Source organism: Penaeus chinensis, chromosome 19 (assembly GCF_019202785.1).
Source record: "Penaeus chinensis breed Huanghai No. 1 chromosome 19, ASM1920278v2, whole genome shotgun sequence".
In the NCBI taxonomy this organism is placed as follows: domain Eukaryota; kingdom Metazoa; phylum Arthropoda; class Malacostraca; order Decapoda; family Penaeidae; genus Penaeus; species Penaeus chinensis.
The window spans coordinates 33,839,721-33,854,720 of NC_061837.1; the positions used below are offsets into that span (position 1 = coordinate 33,839,721).

Genomic DNA, 15,000 nt, shown 5'->3' on the forward strand with positions numbered 1-15,000 from the left:
GTCCTCGAAACGCATTAGCTTTCTTGTACAAACAATGAAAAACAATGGAGAAATAAAGCATTTTTGTAAAGTATTCAAGGTATTTAATTCAACAATTATTTCACTTATTCTAGGAAATCATGGTCACCACGGGCATTCTGGCTGATGACTCAGGCGCACTTCTACTACACAACAATGCTTTCAGTTGTAAATGAATAAATTATATATGAATATATATATATATATATATATATATATATATATATGTGCATACATATACATACATACATACATACATATACAACATATGTATGTATGTGTGTGTCTACGCATATATATATATATATATATATATATATATATATATATATACACACACACATACCCAGAGACATACACAAATATATACATATATGTTTTATATATCCATATATCCATACACACACACACATGTGTATGTATATGTATATATATATATATATATATATATATATATATATATATATATATATATACACTTTTTTTTTTCATCATTCTACTACAGTACAGAGGCCTCTCTCAAATCACTAACGAGAGGTTATAAAGCAATATCATCCTTGTCTGATTGGATGCCCTTCCTAATCAACCGCGGTTCGGTGCGTTAACACTTGTGCCACGGCGGCGACTTCCCCTACGACACCTATGTTTGACTTCTCAAGGCAATATGTTTTCTCGCCGTGACATTGGAATCGAGACAGCAGTCGGAGCGCAAGCATTTTTTCGACTGCCGCGACGGGGAATTGAACTCCGAATCCAGTGCTCTAACCAATGGACTCTCGCGGCAATATAAATATACACATATCTATGATATATATACTCAAATTATTTATATTCCGAGTATTTAGTTATGAATGTATAGTTTCCATCACTTACTCGATGTAATAAGTTATTTCATGAGCAATAACGTTTGTTTCATGAATTTATTATGAATTATATACATATTTTAATTTCCATGTGATTAGTGTGATTGTAATACTACTTATTAATTTATTACTTTAAGGTCTATAATATTACTTTCTTTTATAGTTTTATTCTCGTTTATTGAGAAGGGAAACTGCGAGCCACTGACAGAAATAAGTAGAAACAAAAATGCACTGAATAACTTCACTTATTATTTATTTATTCACTTAGCACACAATACATTGTTCAATGGATGATGCCCTACACATTCACCCCACTCACTCACCTTCCGCATTACAGGTTAATCCTAACCCTAGATTATAGCACAGCACCACTAACACAGTCACTTCAAAAATAGTCACTTCAACAATAGTCATTTTACTGTCCGCACTCACGTATTTTCGCACTGCACGTTTCTTTATCATAGTTTAACTGTTTAGCACTTCGATGTTGTTTATATAAGTTATCAGAGGATAATATCAATTAAATTAGTTCATAACTTCTAGATTGGATTTCTTTCCAAGGAATTAGCGGTAAAACAAGAGTCGAGAACACGTCCTTTTCAGCCGGTGGTGAACAGCGATCTCTTCACCTTACGGCATGTTAGGCCTAAGACACCTGCTACAACCAATAGCAGCGGGAATATTTGCATACGTGAACAAGCAGAACCACCACCTAGTCTTTCATTCAGCAGTCACACCTCTCATTCGCTAGTGTTTATACTTCTGTATATAGGAGAATTACATTTATCTATATGCGGTTACGTTAATTAGATATAATTATCGTGACATTACTCCCACCAAAAGTATACGCTCAACTAAAGATATATTCTTGTTAGCTGATTTAACTAAAACGAAACCGAAATCCACTTGAAGTGATAGCTTCTCTCCTTCAAGGTTAGATTCTGAAGTGGAGGAAGTGCAGGAACCAAGTACAGGTTTCGCACCTCAGCTGAAAGTTGAGAAATATACATATAACATCTATAGGAGGTTTACATTTCTATCTTCCACCTTAACAGGAAGCACAAAATTGAGTTTCTATCATGATTATATTAGCAACAAGTTAATAAATAATTTGTTGATTATATCCCACGTATTTCAAGTTTGTGTTTCAAGAACAAAAAAATTGAATTTAGAACAATACTTCCTTTAGAATCAAAGTTCTTTATTCTGGGTGGCACCTCATTAGGGATGAGGATTCTTCTGCAGTCGATGCTCCACCTCCGCTTCATGATATTGTAGTTGAGGTCCTGGGTTGCGAGACATTTCAGCTCGGCTGTCCTCAAGGTCACTGCTGCTTCCGCTGACCAGCCTTGAGAGTAGATCAGCTCCTACGTTCTCAGTTCCTCTTATGTAGCGGATATTGAACTCAAATTGTTGAAGGTAGAGCGCCCAGCGCATCAAGCGCGCGTTGGCGGTCTTAGATCGCTTGATTTGAGAGAGAGGCATGTGGTCCGTTTCCAGAGTGAATTTAGCACCACACAAGTAATAATAAAACTTGTGAATCCCCTCTATAACCGCTAACAGCTCTCGTTCAACTGTCGAATAATTGCATTCGGCTTTTGAGAGTCTACGGCTGTGGTAAGCTACGGGGAACAATATGCCATCAAACTCTTGCAGAAGGATTGCTCCAACACCTTCTCCCGATGCATCCGTCCGCAAAGTAAAGGGTTTATCTTTGGATGGAAGTCGGAGAATAGGTTCAGAGCACAAGGTTTCCTTTAGTGTAGTGAAGGATTTCTCTTGCTCTGCACCCCACACCAGCTTGATGCTGCAGTCTTTCTTCAGGAGGTTGAATAGTGGAAGAGCAATCTGCGTAAAGTTTTTGATGAAGCTCCGATAATACCCAACGAGGCCGAGGAAAGAACGAAGCTGGTGTTGATTTACGGGTCGCGGTGCCATGCGAATCTTCTGTAGTTTCTCCTGCTGACACTCGCATTTGCCATCTCCAACGGTGTGGCCAAGGAAGTGTGTCCGTGTGAAGGCTATCTCACACTTGCTGGGCTTTAGGGTCATTCGATGCAGAGATAATTTACTGAAAACTACGTCGAGAAGCTTCTGGTGCTCAGCCTAAGTCGATGTATGTACGAGTACGTCATCCATAAAAATTTCTACTCCCGAAATATCTCCAAGTACTTGACGCATGCACCGATTGAAGACTGAGGGGGAGTTCGTTAATCCAAAGGGTAGCACCTTGTATTGATACAGTCCACAGGGGGTTTTGAAGGCTGTTATCTTCCTGCTCTCTGGATGCAAAGGAATCTGGAAGAATCCTTTTGTCAGGTCCAGTTTTGTAAAATATTTAGAGGCAGATAAACGTGAGAAGATAATGCGTTGATCAGACATTGGTTCCGCCTCGAAATGAGTAGCTGCGTTAACGCGACGGTAATCCCCGCAGATCCTGATGTCTCCTCCTTTCTTCTTAACCACAACTATGGGTGAACAATACGAACTCTTGGACGGTTCAATAATGCCCATAGCTTCCAGTTTCTTTATCTCTTTGATCACCAAGTCTACATATCGCAGAGGTATGGGATATGGCTTTGTGCGCACTGGCTCTTTATTACGAAGGACGATTCGATGTTCTTCCACCTTGGCAACTCGGGGTTGGTCAGAGAAGATTTCAGGGTACTTCTGAATGATCTCATGGAGGTCTGCCTTATGGTGGTCCTCTAGCTTCGGGTTTATGATAATACTCTCTGGTCCTTCCCTCGAATCAGCCTCAGGAGTCAAGGGCTGGCAGAAACCAGAGTCTTCAGGTATTACGGTTGCCGTACAACCAAACCTTTTCGAGTTATCAACACCTTTCTCAGAAGAGCAGCGTCGTCGAACATTGACTGAACGTCGATTGTCACTCTTTTCTTGTTGACGAGTTGCATGGCTAGACTGAGGTACAGGGGAGGACCTTGGATAATATTTCTTTATCATGTTTATGTGGAAACGTTTCTTCTCGTGGCCGATTCCTACGATGTAATTAACGTCTGAAACTCGTTTGAGAATAGTATAAGGTCCACTCCACTGTGCTAGGAGCTTGTTTGTGCTCGTAGGTAGCAATATCAAGCACTGATCTCCTTCATCAAGAGTACGAAACTTGGCTTTCCTGTCATAATAAGACTTCTGAGTGACCTGGCTTTTCAAAAGCTCCTCTTTTGCGAGTTCGCACGTAGAATGCAAGCGTTCACTCAGATCCAGAACATACTGATAAGAGGAGGTGATTACTGGGTCATCCTCAGTGTTGTCCCACAGCTCCCTCAGAACTTGCAAAGGGCCTCTTACTGGTCTACCGTACACCAACTCAAATGGGGAGAATCTTAAGGAACTTTGCGGGGCTTCTCTGTAGGCAAACAGCAGCGGTGCCAAGAGACGAGGCCATTCCCGCGGCTGGTCTGCAGCCATACGTTTTAGCATCTTCTTTAGTGTGCCATTAAATCGCTCACAAAGACCATTTCCTTGTGGGTGGTATGGTGTAGTTCTCATGCCCTTTACTGAAAGGAGCTTCCAGGTCTCTTCCATCATGCCTGATGTAAACTGTGTACCTCTGTCGCTCAGTACTTCCTTGGGTATGCCGATTCTGCAGAACATATCGAAGAGAGCTTCTGCAACCGTGGCAGCTTCTATGTTCTTCAGGGCAACAGCTTCTGGCCATCTTGTTGCAAAATCAACGACTGTAAGGATGTATTTCGATTTATCGTCAGCACAAGGTGTAATGGGACCCACAATATCGACAGCCACGCGAGAGAACGGTTCCGAAATCACAGGAAGTGGCTGTAGAGGTGCTGCAGTATTGCGTCCCTTGTCCGTTGTCTTCTGACATATGTCACAGGAACGGCCGAGTCTTAAGATTTCAGCTCCCATTCCAGGCCAGAACATGGTGGATTGTATTCGGGCGAGAGTTTTGGCTGCCCCCATGTGACCTCCGAGGAGCGAGTGGTGCCCCAACTTGAAGACTTGTTGGCGACATCCAGCTGGAACAACGAACTGCAGCTTCACCTCACCCTGAGGCAAGGTAGTTCGTCGGTAAAGTCTGTTGTTCTGCCATATAAAGTCCATCTTTATTCCCTTGTAGAGGCGAACATGACGTTGCTCAGCATATTCACGTAGTTTGGAGAGGGTGGCATCATTTTTCTGCTGCTCAGCTATATCCTCGCCTTTTAGTAGTGCCTCCAGACCTTGTGGATTTGCCAGTCGTGTACTGATCTCAGAGCGACGTGCAGCAGCTCTCGTAGTGACAGCAGCACTGGTCTGATCCATAATGTCTGCAGATATGGTTGGTCCATCGCGAACACCAGGGGATTCTGACATAAGGGGGACATCTTGTGCAGTAGGTTCACTCTCCTCTGCAGTTTGTGTCATCGCGTCCTTGCCTCCTTCCACCTGGGTCTGCGTCTGGACCTCTTTCGCCGGGACCAGGCCAGCTCCAGGCACGTTGCCCAGGACAAAATCGAAGGCAGGGTTATCCATAACAGCAGCAGTCACAGTGCCTGTAAAATAAGGGGACTGGCAGAAAACCTTTGCCTCACGGACAACTATTTGTGAACCATCAATCATTGTAACACGAACGGTTTTGCCAGTATAATCCTTTCTTTTTACATACCTTTTTTTAACTACACATCCTGTGGAGCCAGAGTCTCGCATGATAATTGCTCTGCGACCCTGGACTAGGCCCTCTGCAGTAGACAATCTCTTGCTGGCTGCTGAAGGCAAGGGAAGAGGAGAGCATGCACAGAGTACATGGTGGCCAAGTGCCAGGCCAGACAGATGTACCTGGGGCTCCTCCTTTTCCGGGACACTGTTCACGGTAGCCAAGTGACCGGACTGGTAGAACGGCTTCTTTTCACCCCCTTTCCGTGGCATATTGAAAGGCTGGTGCTTGTGTTCTCCCGGCTGTGCTTTTGCAGTTTCAGGAGATTTTGACTCCCTGCGATCACCGACGCTTCTCAGAGCAGGTTTCTTTGACTCTTGCTTTCGTTCGCCCTCTTTCTTCACCCTATAGTTGTAGCCATAAGCAGAGAACCAGCCATCCGCTATGTCCGCGGTCTCCGCCAGGCTAGTAACTTTGTTCATTCTCAGCTGAGCTCGCAATCCCTTGGGCAGCGAAGCGAGTAGTTGCGTAACCAGAATGAGCTCCAGGATACCTTCCTTGGTGTCAGGTAAATTACTCCTTCGATGCCAAATCTTAAAGAGATGAGAGAGACGAATGATGAAAAGCTTGCAGGTCTCCCGCTCGTCAAGGTGAGCTTCCTGGAACCTGCAACGGGCCTGCTCGAGGCTTATAGCGTAAGCACTCAGCAGAGCTTCCTTTAATTCGCTGTACGTCAAATTACCTTCGATTTCGGTGCGGTGATAAACATCCAGGCTGTGGCCCTGGAGGCGGGTGACGAGCTGCAGAAACATCGTCTTCTCGTCCCACCCGTGATCGGCTGCGACCCTTTCGAATACGAGGAAATAAGCTTCGACCTGGTCTGCGTCGTCAGGAAACATCGGCAACTTCGTTTTGGGAGGAGCCACGGGCGTGGGCGGCGTAGCTTTAAGGACTTCTATCTTATGCTTAAAATTTAGCTCCGCCATCCGAATTTCGTGCTCCCGTATCGCTTCGGCGGCCGCAAACTCGCGTTCGCGATCTTCCCGCTCTCTGCGCTCCGCCCGCAAGTCTCGATGCTGGTCCTGCACATACTTAGCAATATCACGGGGATCAGTCAACCCCAGGTCTGCAGCCTCCTGCTTCAATACCGCTAAATCCATTTCTAGATAAGTTTAATTTCAGTTTTGTTCGTGCTAATGAATAACTAGTGCTATTGAATAACAAGTGCCACGTACGAACGAGTTCTTGGTTCAGTCACTTATAATTATTGTTCATACTATTGGTTCGTTAGTGCCACTGACATCTAGCTAATGATGGGAATGAATGAAATGTGTGCAAGAGAATAATATAAAACACGTCCTCTATATCACAATAACAAGGGAAAGCGAATGCTTATAACCCTATCATGGAATGCAACAAGTCAAAATTGAAATTATGGATACTGACGTGATTCCCGTCTGCTTATATGCAAGCACATTTACTTTACTTATTCAATAAATATCAGTGGCCCCACGTTGGGCGCCATTGTCACACTACTCAAATTATTTATATTCCGAGTATTTAGTTATGAATGTATAGTTTCCATCACTTACTCGATGTAATAAGTTATTTCATGAGCAATAACGTTTGTTTCATGAATTTATTATGAATTATATACATATTTTAATTTCCATGTGATTAGTGTGATTGTAATACTACTTATTAATTTATTACTTTAAGGTCTATAATATTACTTTCTTTTATAGTTTTATTCTCGTTTATTGAGAAGGGAAACTGCGAGCCACTGACAGAAATAAGTAGAAACAAAAATGCACTGAATAACTTCACTTATTATTTATTTATTCACTTAGCACACAATACATTGTTCAATGGATGATGCCCTACACATTCACCCCACTCACTCACCTTCCGCATTACAGGTTAATCCTAACCCTAGATTATAGCACAGCACCACTAACACAGTCACTTCAAAAATAGTCACTTCAACAATAGTCATTTTACTGTCCGCACTCACGTATTTTCGCACTGCACGTTTCTTTATCATAGTTTAACTGTTTAGCACTTCGATGTTGTTTATATAAGTTATCAGAGGATAATATCAATTAAATTAGTTCATAACTTCTAGATTGGATTTCTTTCCAAGGAATTAGCGGTAAAACAAGAGTCGAGAACACGTCCTTTTCAGCCGGTGGTGAACAGCGATCTCTTCACCTTACGGCATGTTAGGCCTAAGACACCTGCTACAACCAATAGCAGCGGGAATATTTGCATACGTGAACAAGCAGAACCACCACCTAGTCTTTCATTCAGCAGTCACACCTCTCATTCGCTAGTGTTTATACTTCTGTATATAGGAGAATTACATTTATCTATATGCGGTTACGTTAATTAGATATAATTATCGTGACATTACTCCCACCAAAAGTATACGCTCAACTAAAGATATATTCTTGTTAGCTGATTTAACTAAAACGAAACCGAAATCCACTTGAAGTGATAGCTTCTCTCCTTCAAGGTTAGATTCTGAAGTGGAGGAAGTGCAGGAACCAAGTACAGGTTTCGCACCTCAGCTGAAAGTTGAGAAATATACATATAACATCTATAGGAGGTTTACATTTCTATCTTCCACCTTAACAGGAAGCACAAAATTGAGTTTCTATCATGATTATATTAGCAACAAGTTAATAAATAATTTGTTGATTATATCCCACGTATTTCAAGTTTGTGTTTCAAGAACAAAAAAATTGAATTTAGAACAATACTTCCTTTAGAATCAAAGTTCTTTATTCTGGGTGGCACCTCATTAGGGATGAGGATTCTTCTGCAGTCGATGCTCCACCTCCGCTTCATGATATTGTAGTTGAGGTCCTGGGTTGCGAGACATTTCAGCTCGGCTGTCCTCAAGGTCACTGCTGCTTCCGCTGACCAGCCTTGAGAGTAGATCAGCTCCTACGTTCTCAGTTCCTCTTATGTAGCGGATATTGAACTCAAATTGTTGAAGGTAGAGCGCCCAGCGCATCAAGCGCGCGTTGGCGGTCTTAGATCGCTTGATTTGAGAGAGAGGCATGTGGTCCGTTTCCAGAGTGAATTTAGCACCACACAAGTAATAATAAAACTTGTGAATCCCCTCTATAACCGCTAACAGCTCTCGTTCAACTGTCGAATAATTGCATTCGGCTTTTGAGAGTCTACGGCTGTGGTAAGCTACGGGGAACAATATGCCATCAAACTCTTGCAGAAGGATTGCTCCAACACCTTCTCCCGATGCATCCGTCCGCAAAGTAAAGGGTTTATCTTTGGATGGAAGTCGGAGAATAGGTTCAGAGCACAAGGTTTCCTTTAGTGTAGTGAAGGATTTCTCTTGCTCTGCACCCCACACCAGCTTGATGCTGCAGTCTTTCTTCAGGAGGTTGAATAGTGGAAGAGCAATCTGCGTAAAGTTTTTGATGAAGCTCCGATAATACCCAACGAGGCCGAGGAAAGAACGAAGCTGGTGTTGATTTACGGGTCGCGGTGCCATGCGAATCTTCTGTAGTTTCTCCTGCTGACACTCGCATTTGCCATCTCCAACGGTGTGGCCAAGGAAGTGTGTCCGTGTGAAGGCTATCTCACACTTGCTGGGCTTTAGGGTCATTCGATGCAGAGATAATTTACTGAAAACTACGTCGAGAAGCTTCTGGTGCTCAGCCTAAGTCGATGTATGTACGAGTACGTCATCCATAAAAATTTCTACTCCCGAAATATCTCCAAGTACTTGACGCATGCACCGATTGAAGACTGAGGGGGAGTTCGTTAATCCAAAGGGTAGCACCTTGTATTGATACAGTCCACAGGGGGTTTTGAAGGCTGTTATCTTCCTGCTCTCTGGATGCAAAGGAATCTGGAAGAATCCTTTTGTCAGGTCCAGTTTTGTAAAATATTTAGAGGCAGATAAACGTGAGAAGATAATGCGTTGATCAGACATTGGTTCCGCCTCGAAATGAGTAGCTGCGTTAACGCGACGGTAATCCCCGCAGATCCTGATGTCTCCTCCTTTCTTCTTAACCACAACTATGGGTGAACAATACGAACTCTTGGACGGTTCAATAATGCCCATAGCTTCCAGTTTCTTTATCTCTTTGATCACCAAGTCTACATATCGCAGAGGTATGGGATATGGCTTTGTGCGCACTGGCTCTTTATTACGAAGGACGATTCGATGTTCTTCCACCTTGGCAACTCGGGGTTGGTCAGAGAAGATTTCAGGGTACTTCTGAATGATCTCATGGAGGTCTGCCTTATGGTGGTCCTCTAGCTTCGGGTTTATGATAATACTCTCTGGTCCTTCCCTCGAATCAGCCTCAGGAGTCAAGGGCTGGCAGAAACCAGAGTCTTCAGGTATTACGGTTGCCGTACAACCAAACCTTTTCGAGTTATCAACACCTTTCTCAGAAGAGCAGCGTCGTCGAACATTGACTGAACGTCGATTGTCACTCTTTTCTTGTTGACGAGTTGCATGGCTAGACTGAGGTACAGGGGAGGACCTTGGATAATATTTCTTTATCATGTTTATGTGGAAACGTTTCTTCTCGTGGCCGATTCCTACGATGTAATTAACGTCTGAAACTCGTTTGAGAATAGTATAAGGTCCACTCCACTGTGCTAGGAGCTTGTTTGTGCTCGTAGGTAGCAATATCAAGCACTGATCTCCTTCATCAAGAGTACGAAACTTGGCTTTCCTGTCATAATAAGACTTCTGAGTGACCTGGCTTTTCAAAAGCTCCTCTTTTGCGAGTTCGCACGTAGAATGCAAGCGTTCACTCAGATCCAGAACATACTGATAAGAGGAGGTGATTACTGGGTCATCCTCAGTGTTGTCCCACAGCTCCCTCAGAACTTGCAAAGGGCCTCTTACTGGTCTACCGTACACCAACTCAAATGGGGAGAATCTTAAGGAACTTTGCGGGGCTTCTCTGTAGGCAAACAGCAGCGGTGCCAAGAGACGAGGCCATTCCCGCGGCTGGTCTGCAGCCATACGTTTTAGCATCTTCTTTAGTGTGCCATTAAATCGCTCACAAAGACCATTTCCTTGTGGGTGGTATGGTGTAGTTCTCATGCCCTTTACTGAAAGGAGCTTCCAGGTCTCTTCCATCATGCCTGATGTAAACTGTGTACCTCTGTCGCTCAGTACTTCCTTGGGTATGCCGATTCTGCAGAACATATCGAAGAGAGCTTCTGCAACCGTGGCAGCTTCTATGTTCTTCAGGGCAACAGCTTCTGGCCATCTTGTTGCAAAATCAACGACTGTAAGGATGTATTTCGATTTATCGTCAGCACAAGGTGTAATGGGACCCACAATATCGACAGCCACGCGAGAGAACGGTTCCGAAATCACAGGAAGTGGCTGTAGAGGTGCTGCAGTATTGCGTCCCTTGTCCGTTGTCTTCTGACATATGTCACAGGAACGGCCGAGTCTTAAGATTTCAGCTCCCATTCCAGGCCAGAACATGGTGGATTGTATTCGGGCGAGAGTTTTGGCTGCCCCCATGTGACCTCCGAGGAGCGAGTGGTGCCCCAACTTGAAGACTTGTTGGCGACATCCAGCTGGAACAACGAACTGCAGCTTCACCTCACCCTGAGGCAAGGTAGTTCGTCGGTAAAGTCTGTTGTTCTGCCATATAAAGTCCATCTTTATTCCCTTGTAGAGGCGAACATGACGTTGCTCAGCATATTCACGTAGTTTGGAGAGGGTGGCATCATTTTTCTGCTGCTCAGCTATATCCTCGCCTTTTAGTAGTGCCTCCAGACCTTGTGGATTTGCCAGTCGTGTACTGATCTCAGAGCGACGTGCAGCAGCTCTCGTAGTGACAGCAGCACTGGTCTGATCCATAATGTCTGCAGATATGGTTGGTCCATCGCGAACACCAGGGGATTCTGACATAAGGGGGACATCTTGTGCAGTAGGTTCACTCTCCTCTGCAGTTTGTGTCATCGCGTCCTTGCCTCCTTCCACCTGGGTCTGCGTCTGGACCTCTTTCGCCGGGACCAGGCCAGCTCCAGGCACGTTGCCCAGGACAAAATCGAAGGCAGGGTTATCCATAACAGCAGCAGTCACAGTGCCTGTAAAATAAGGGGACTGGCAGAAAACCTTTGCCTCACGGACAACTATTTGTGAACCATCAATCATTGTAACACGAACGGTTTTGCCAGTATAATCCTTTCTTTTTACATACCTTTTTTTAACTACACATCCTGTGGAGCCAGAGTCTCGCATGATAATTGCTCTGCGACCCTGGACTAGGCCCTCTGCAGTAGACAATCTCTTGCTGGCTGCTGAAGGCAAGGGAAGAGGAGAGCATGCACAGAGTACATGGTGGCCAAGTGCCAGGCCAGACAGATGTACCTGGGGCTCCTCCTTTTCCGGGACACTGTTCACGGTAGCCAAGTGACCGGACTGGTAGAACGGCTTCTTTTCACCCCCTTTCCGTGGCATATTGAAAGGCTGGTGCTTGTGTTCTCCCGGCTGTGCTTTTGCAGTTTCAGGAGATTTTGACTCCCTGCGATCACCGACGCTTCTCAGAGCAGGTTTCTTTGACTCTTGCTTTCGTTCGCCCTCTTTCTTCACCCTATAGTTGTAGCCATAAGCAGAGAACCAGCCATCCGCTATGTCCGCGGTCTCCGCCAGGCTAGTAACTTTGTTCATTCTCAGCTGAGCTCGCAATCCCTTGGGCAGCGAAGCGAGTAGTTGCGTAACCAGAATGAGCTCCAGGATACCTTCCTTGGTGTCAGGTAAATTACTCCTTCGATGCCAAATCTTAAAGAGATGAGAGAGACGAATGATGAAAAGCTTGCAGGTCTCCCGCTCGTCAAGGTGAGCTTCCTGGAACCTGCAACGGGCCTGCTCGAGGCTTATAGCGTAAGCACTCAGCAGAGCTTCCTTTAATTCGCTGTACGTCAAATTACCTTCGATTTCGGTGCGGTGATAAACATCCAGGCTGTGGCCCTGGAGGCGGGTGACGAGCTGCAGAAACATCGTCTTCTCGTCCCACCCGTGATCGGCTGCGACCCTTTCGAATACGAGGAAATAAGCTTCGACCTGGTCTGCGTCGTCAGGAAACATCGGCAACTTCGTTTTGGGAGGAGCCACGGGCGTGGGCGGCGTAGCTTTAAGGACTTCTATCTTATGCTTAAAATTTAGCTCCGCCATCCGAATTTCGTGCTCCCGTATCGCTTCGGCGGCCGCAAACTCGCGTTCGCGATCTTCCCGCTCTCTGCGCTCCGCCCGCAAGTCTCGATGCTGGTCCTGCACATACTTAGCAATATCACGGGGATCAGTCAACCCCAGGTCTGCAGCCTCCTGCTTCAATACCGCTAAATCCATTTCTAGATAAGTTTAATTTCAGTTTTGTTCGTGCTAATGAATAACTAGTGCTATTGAATAACAAGTGCCACGTACGAACGAGTTCTTGGTTCAGTCACTTATAATTATTGTTCATACTATTGGTTCGTTAGTGCCACTGACATCTAGCTAATGATGGGAATGAATGAAATGTGTGCAAGAGAATAATATAAAACACGTCCTCTATATCACAATAACAAGGGAAAGCGAATGCTTATAACCCTATCATGGAATGCAACAAGTCAAAATTGAAATTATGGATACTGACGTGATTCCCGTCTGCTTATATGCAAGCACATTTACTTTACTTATTCAATAAATATCAGTGGCCCCACGTTGGGCGCCATTGTCACACTTTACTCAAATTATTTATATTCCGAGTATTTAGTTATGAATGTATAGTTTCCATCACTTACTCGATGTAATAAGTTATTTCATGAGCAATAACGTTTGTTTCATGAATTTATTATGAATTATATACATATTTTAATTTCCATGTGATTAGTGTGATTGTAATACTACTTATTAATTTATTACTTTAAGGTCTATAATATTACTTTCTTTTATAGTTTTATTCTCGTTTATTGAGAAGGGAAACTGCGAGCCACTGACAGAAATAAGTAGAAACAAAAATGCACTGAATAACTTCACTTATTATTTATTTATTCACTTAGCACACAATACATTGTTCAATGGATGATGCCCTACACATTCACCCCACTCACTCACCTTCCGCATTACAGGTTAATCCTAACCCTAGATTATAGCACAGCACCACTAACACAGTCACTTCAAAAATAGTCACTTCAACAATAGTCATTTTACTGTCCGCACTCACGTATTTTCGCACTGCACGTTTCTTTATCATAGTTTAACTGTTTAGCACTTCGATGTTGTTTATATAAGTTATCAGAGGATAATATCAATTAAATTAGTTCATAACTTCTAGATTGGATTTCTTTCCAAGGAATTAGCGGTAAAACAAGAGTCGAGAACACGTCCTTTTCAGCCGGTGGTGAACAGCGATCTCTTCACCTTACGGCATGTTAGGCCTAAGACACCTGCTACAACCAATAGCAGCGGGAATATTTGCATACGTGAACAAGCAGAACCACCACCTAGTCTTTCATTCAGCAGTCACACCTCTCATTCGCTAGTGTTTATACTTCTGTATATAGGAGAATTACATTTATCTATATGCGGTTACGTTAATTAGATATAATTATCGTGACAATATATATATATACATATATGTATGTGCGATACATATATATAGTTATATATATATATATATATATATATATATATATATATATATATATATGTATATACACATGTACACACGCATACAAACACACTCATATATATATATATATATATATATATATATATATATATATATGTATATATATATATATATATATATATATATATATATATATATATATATATGTACATACATACATATATGTATATATATCATAAGTATATATATATATATGTATATATATATATATATATATATATATATATATATATATATATATATATATATATAGATATATATGCACATATACACAGATGTGTATATATATATACTTATGTATATATACATATATATACATATATACACGCACACACACACACACACATGTCAAAAGAGCCACCAACCCTCTTTACCTGCCCGTGCGCCTCATCAAGGAGTGCGCAATGGAACTTACTACTCCTCTTACCTCCATAATAAACGCCTCATTCCATCACAATGGGAGACCGCATTTGTCACCGTCATCGGGAAAACCTCAAGCACCGCCTCTTTCGGCGACCTATGCCTCCTCGCCATAATTCCATTGCCCAGCCTGCTGTGTGAAAGTTTTGTCACTGACTGGGCTTACCGGGACCTTACGCACAGCGTTGACACTCGGTAGTCCGGCAATATGCGCTCCTTCTCTACCACACACTGCCTGGTCAGCTTCCTCAACTTCGTCCACGCCCACCTCGACAAGCGCAATTCCTCCGTCACCAGCATCTTCATAGATTTCAAGAAAGCCTTCGACCTGGTGGACCACACTGCGGTCATCTCAAAAGCAGCAGCTTCCATGGGCATCAGGGAATGCCTCATCCCC

The 15,000-nt window shown here is 43.3% G+C and overlaps 2 protein-coding genes across 2 annotated transcripts; both read right to left on the minus strand.

The window, feature by feature from the left end:
- Positions 1-2,102: 2,102 nt before the first annotated feature.
- Positions 2,103-6,659, minus strand: LOC125035002. The gene is made up of 3 exons (XM_047627047.1): positions 3,111-6,659; positions 2,436-2,987; positions 2,103-2,345 (listed from the first exon to the last, which is right to left on the minus strand). Exons 1-3 carry the CDS (start codon positions 6,657-6,659, stop codon positions 2,103-2,105), a joined length of 4,344 nt encoding a protein of 1,447 aa, XP_047483003.1.
- Positions 6,660-8,302: 1,643 nt separating this feature from the next.
- On the minus strand, positions 8,303-12,859 carry LOC125035004. The gene is made up of 3 exons (XM_047627048.1): positions 9,311-12,859; positions 8,636-9,187; positions 8,303-8,545 (listed from the first exon to the last, which is right to left on the minus strand). Exons 1-3 carry the CDS (start codon positions 12,857-12,859, stop codon positions 8,303-8,305), a joined length of 4,344 nt encoding a protein of 1,447 aa, XP_047483004.1.
- Between the last annotated feature and the right edge of the window lie 2,141 nt (positions 12,860-15,000).

Coding starts and splice junctions, on each gene's coding strand:
- LOC125035002 (XM_047627047.1), bottom strand. CDS start 6,659: ATGGATTTAGCGGTATTGAAGCAGGAGGCTGCAGACCTGGGGTTGACT. Junction 2,988..3,110: donor GTGGACTGTATCAATACAAG/GTGCTACCCTTT, acceptor ACATCGACTTAG/GCTGAGCACCAGAAGCTTCT. Junction 2,346..2,435: donor TTGAACGAGAGCTGTTAGCG/GTTATAGAGGGG, acceptor TCTCAAATCAAG/CGATCTAAGACCGCCAACGC.
- LOC125035004 (XM_047627048.1), bottom strand. CDS start 12,859: ATGGATTTAGCGGTATTGAAGCAGGAGGCTGCAGACCTGGGGTTGACT. Junction 9,188..9,310: donor GTGGACTGTATCAATACAAG/GTGCTACCCTTT, acceptor ACATCGACTTAG/GCTGAGCACCAGAAGCTTCT. Junction 8,546..8,635: donor TTGAACGAGAGCTGTTAGCG/GTTATAGAGGGG, acceptor TCTCAAATCAAG/CGATCTAAGACCGCCAACGC.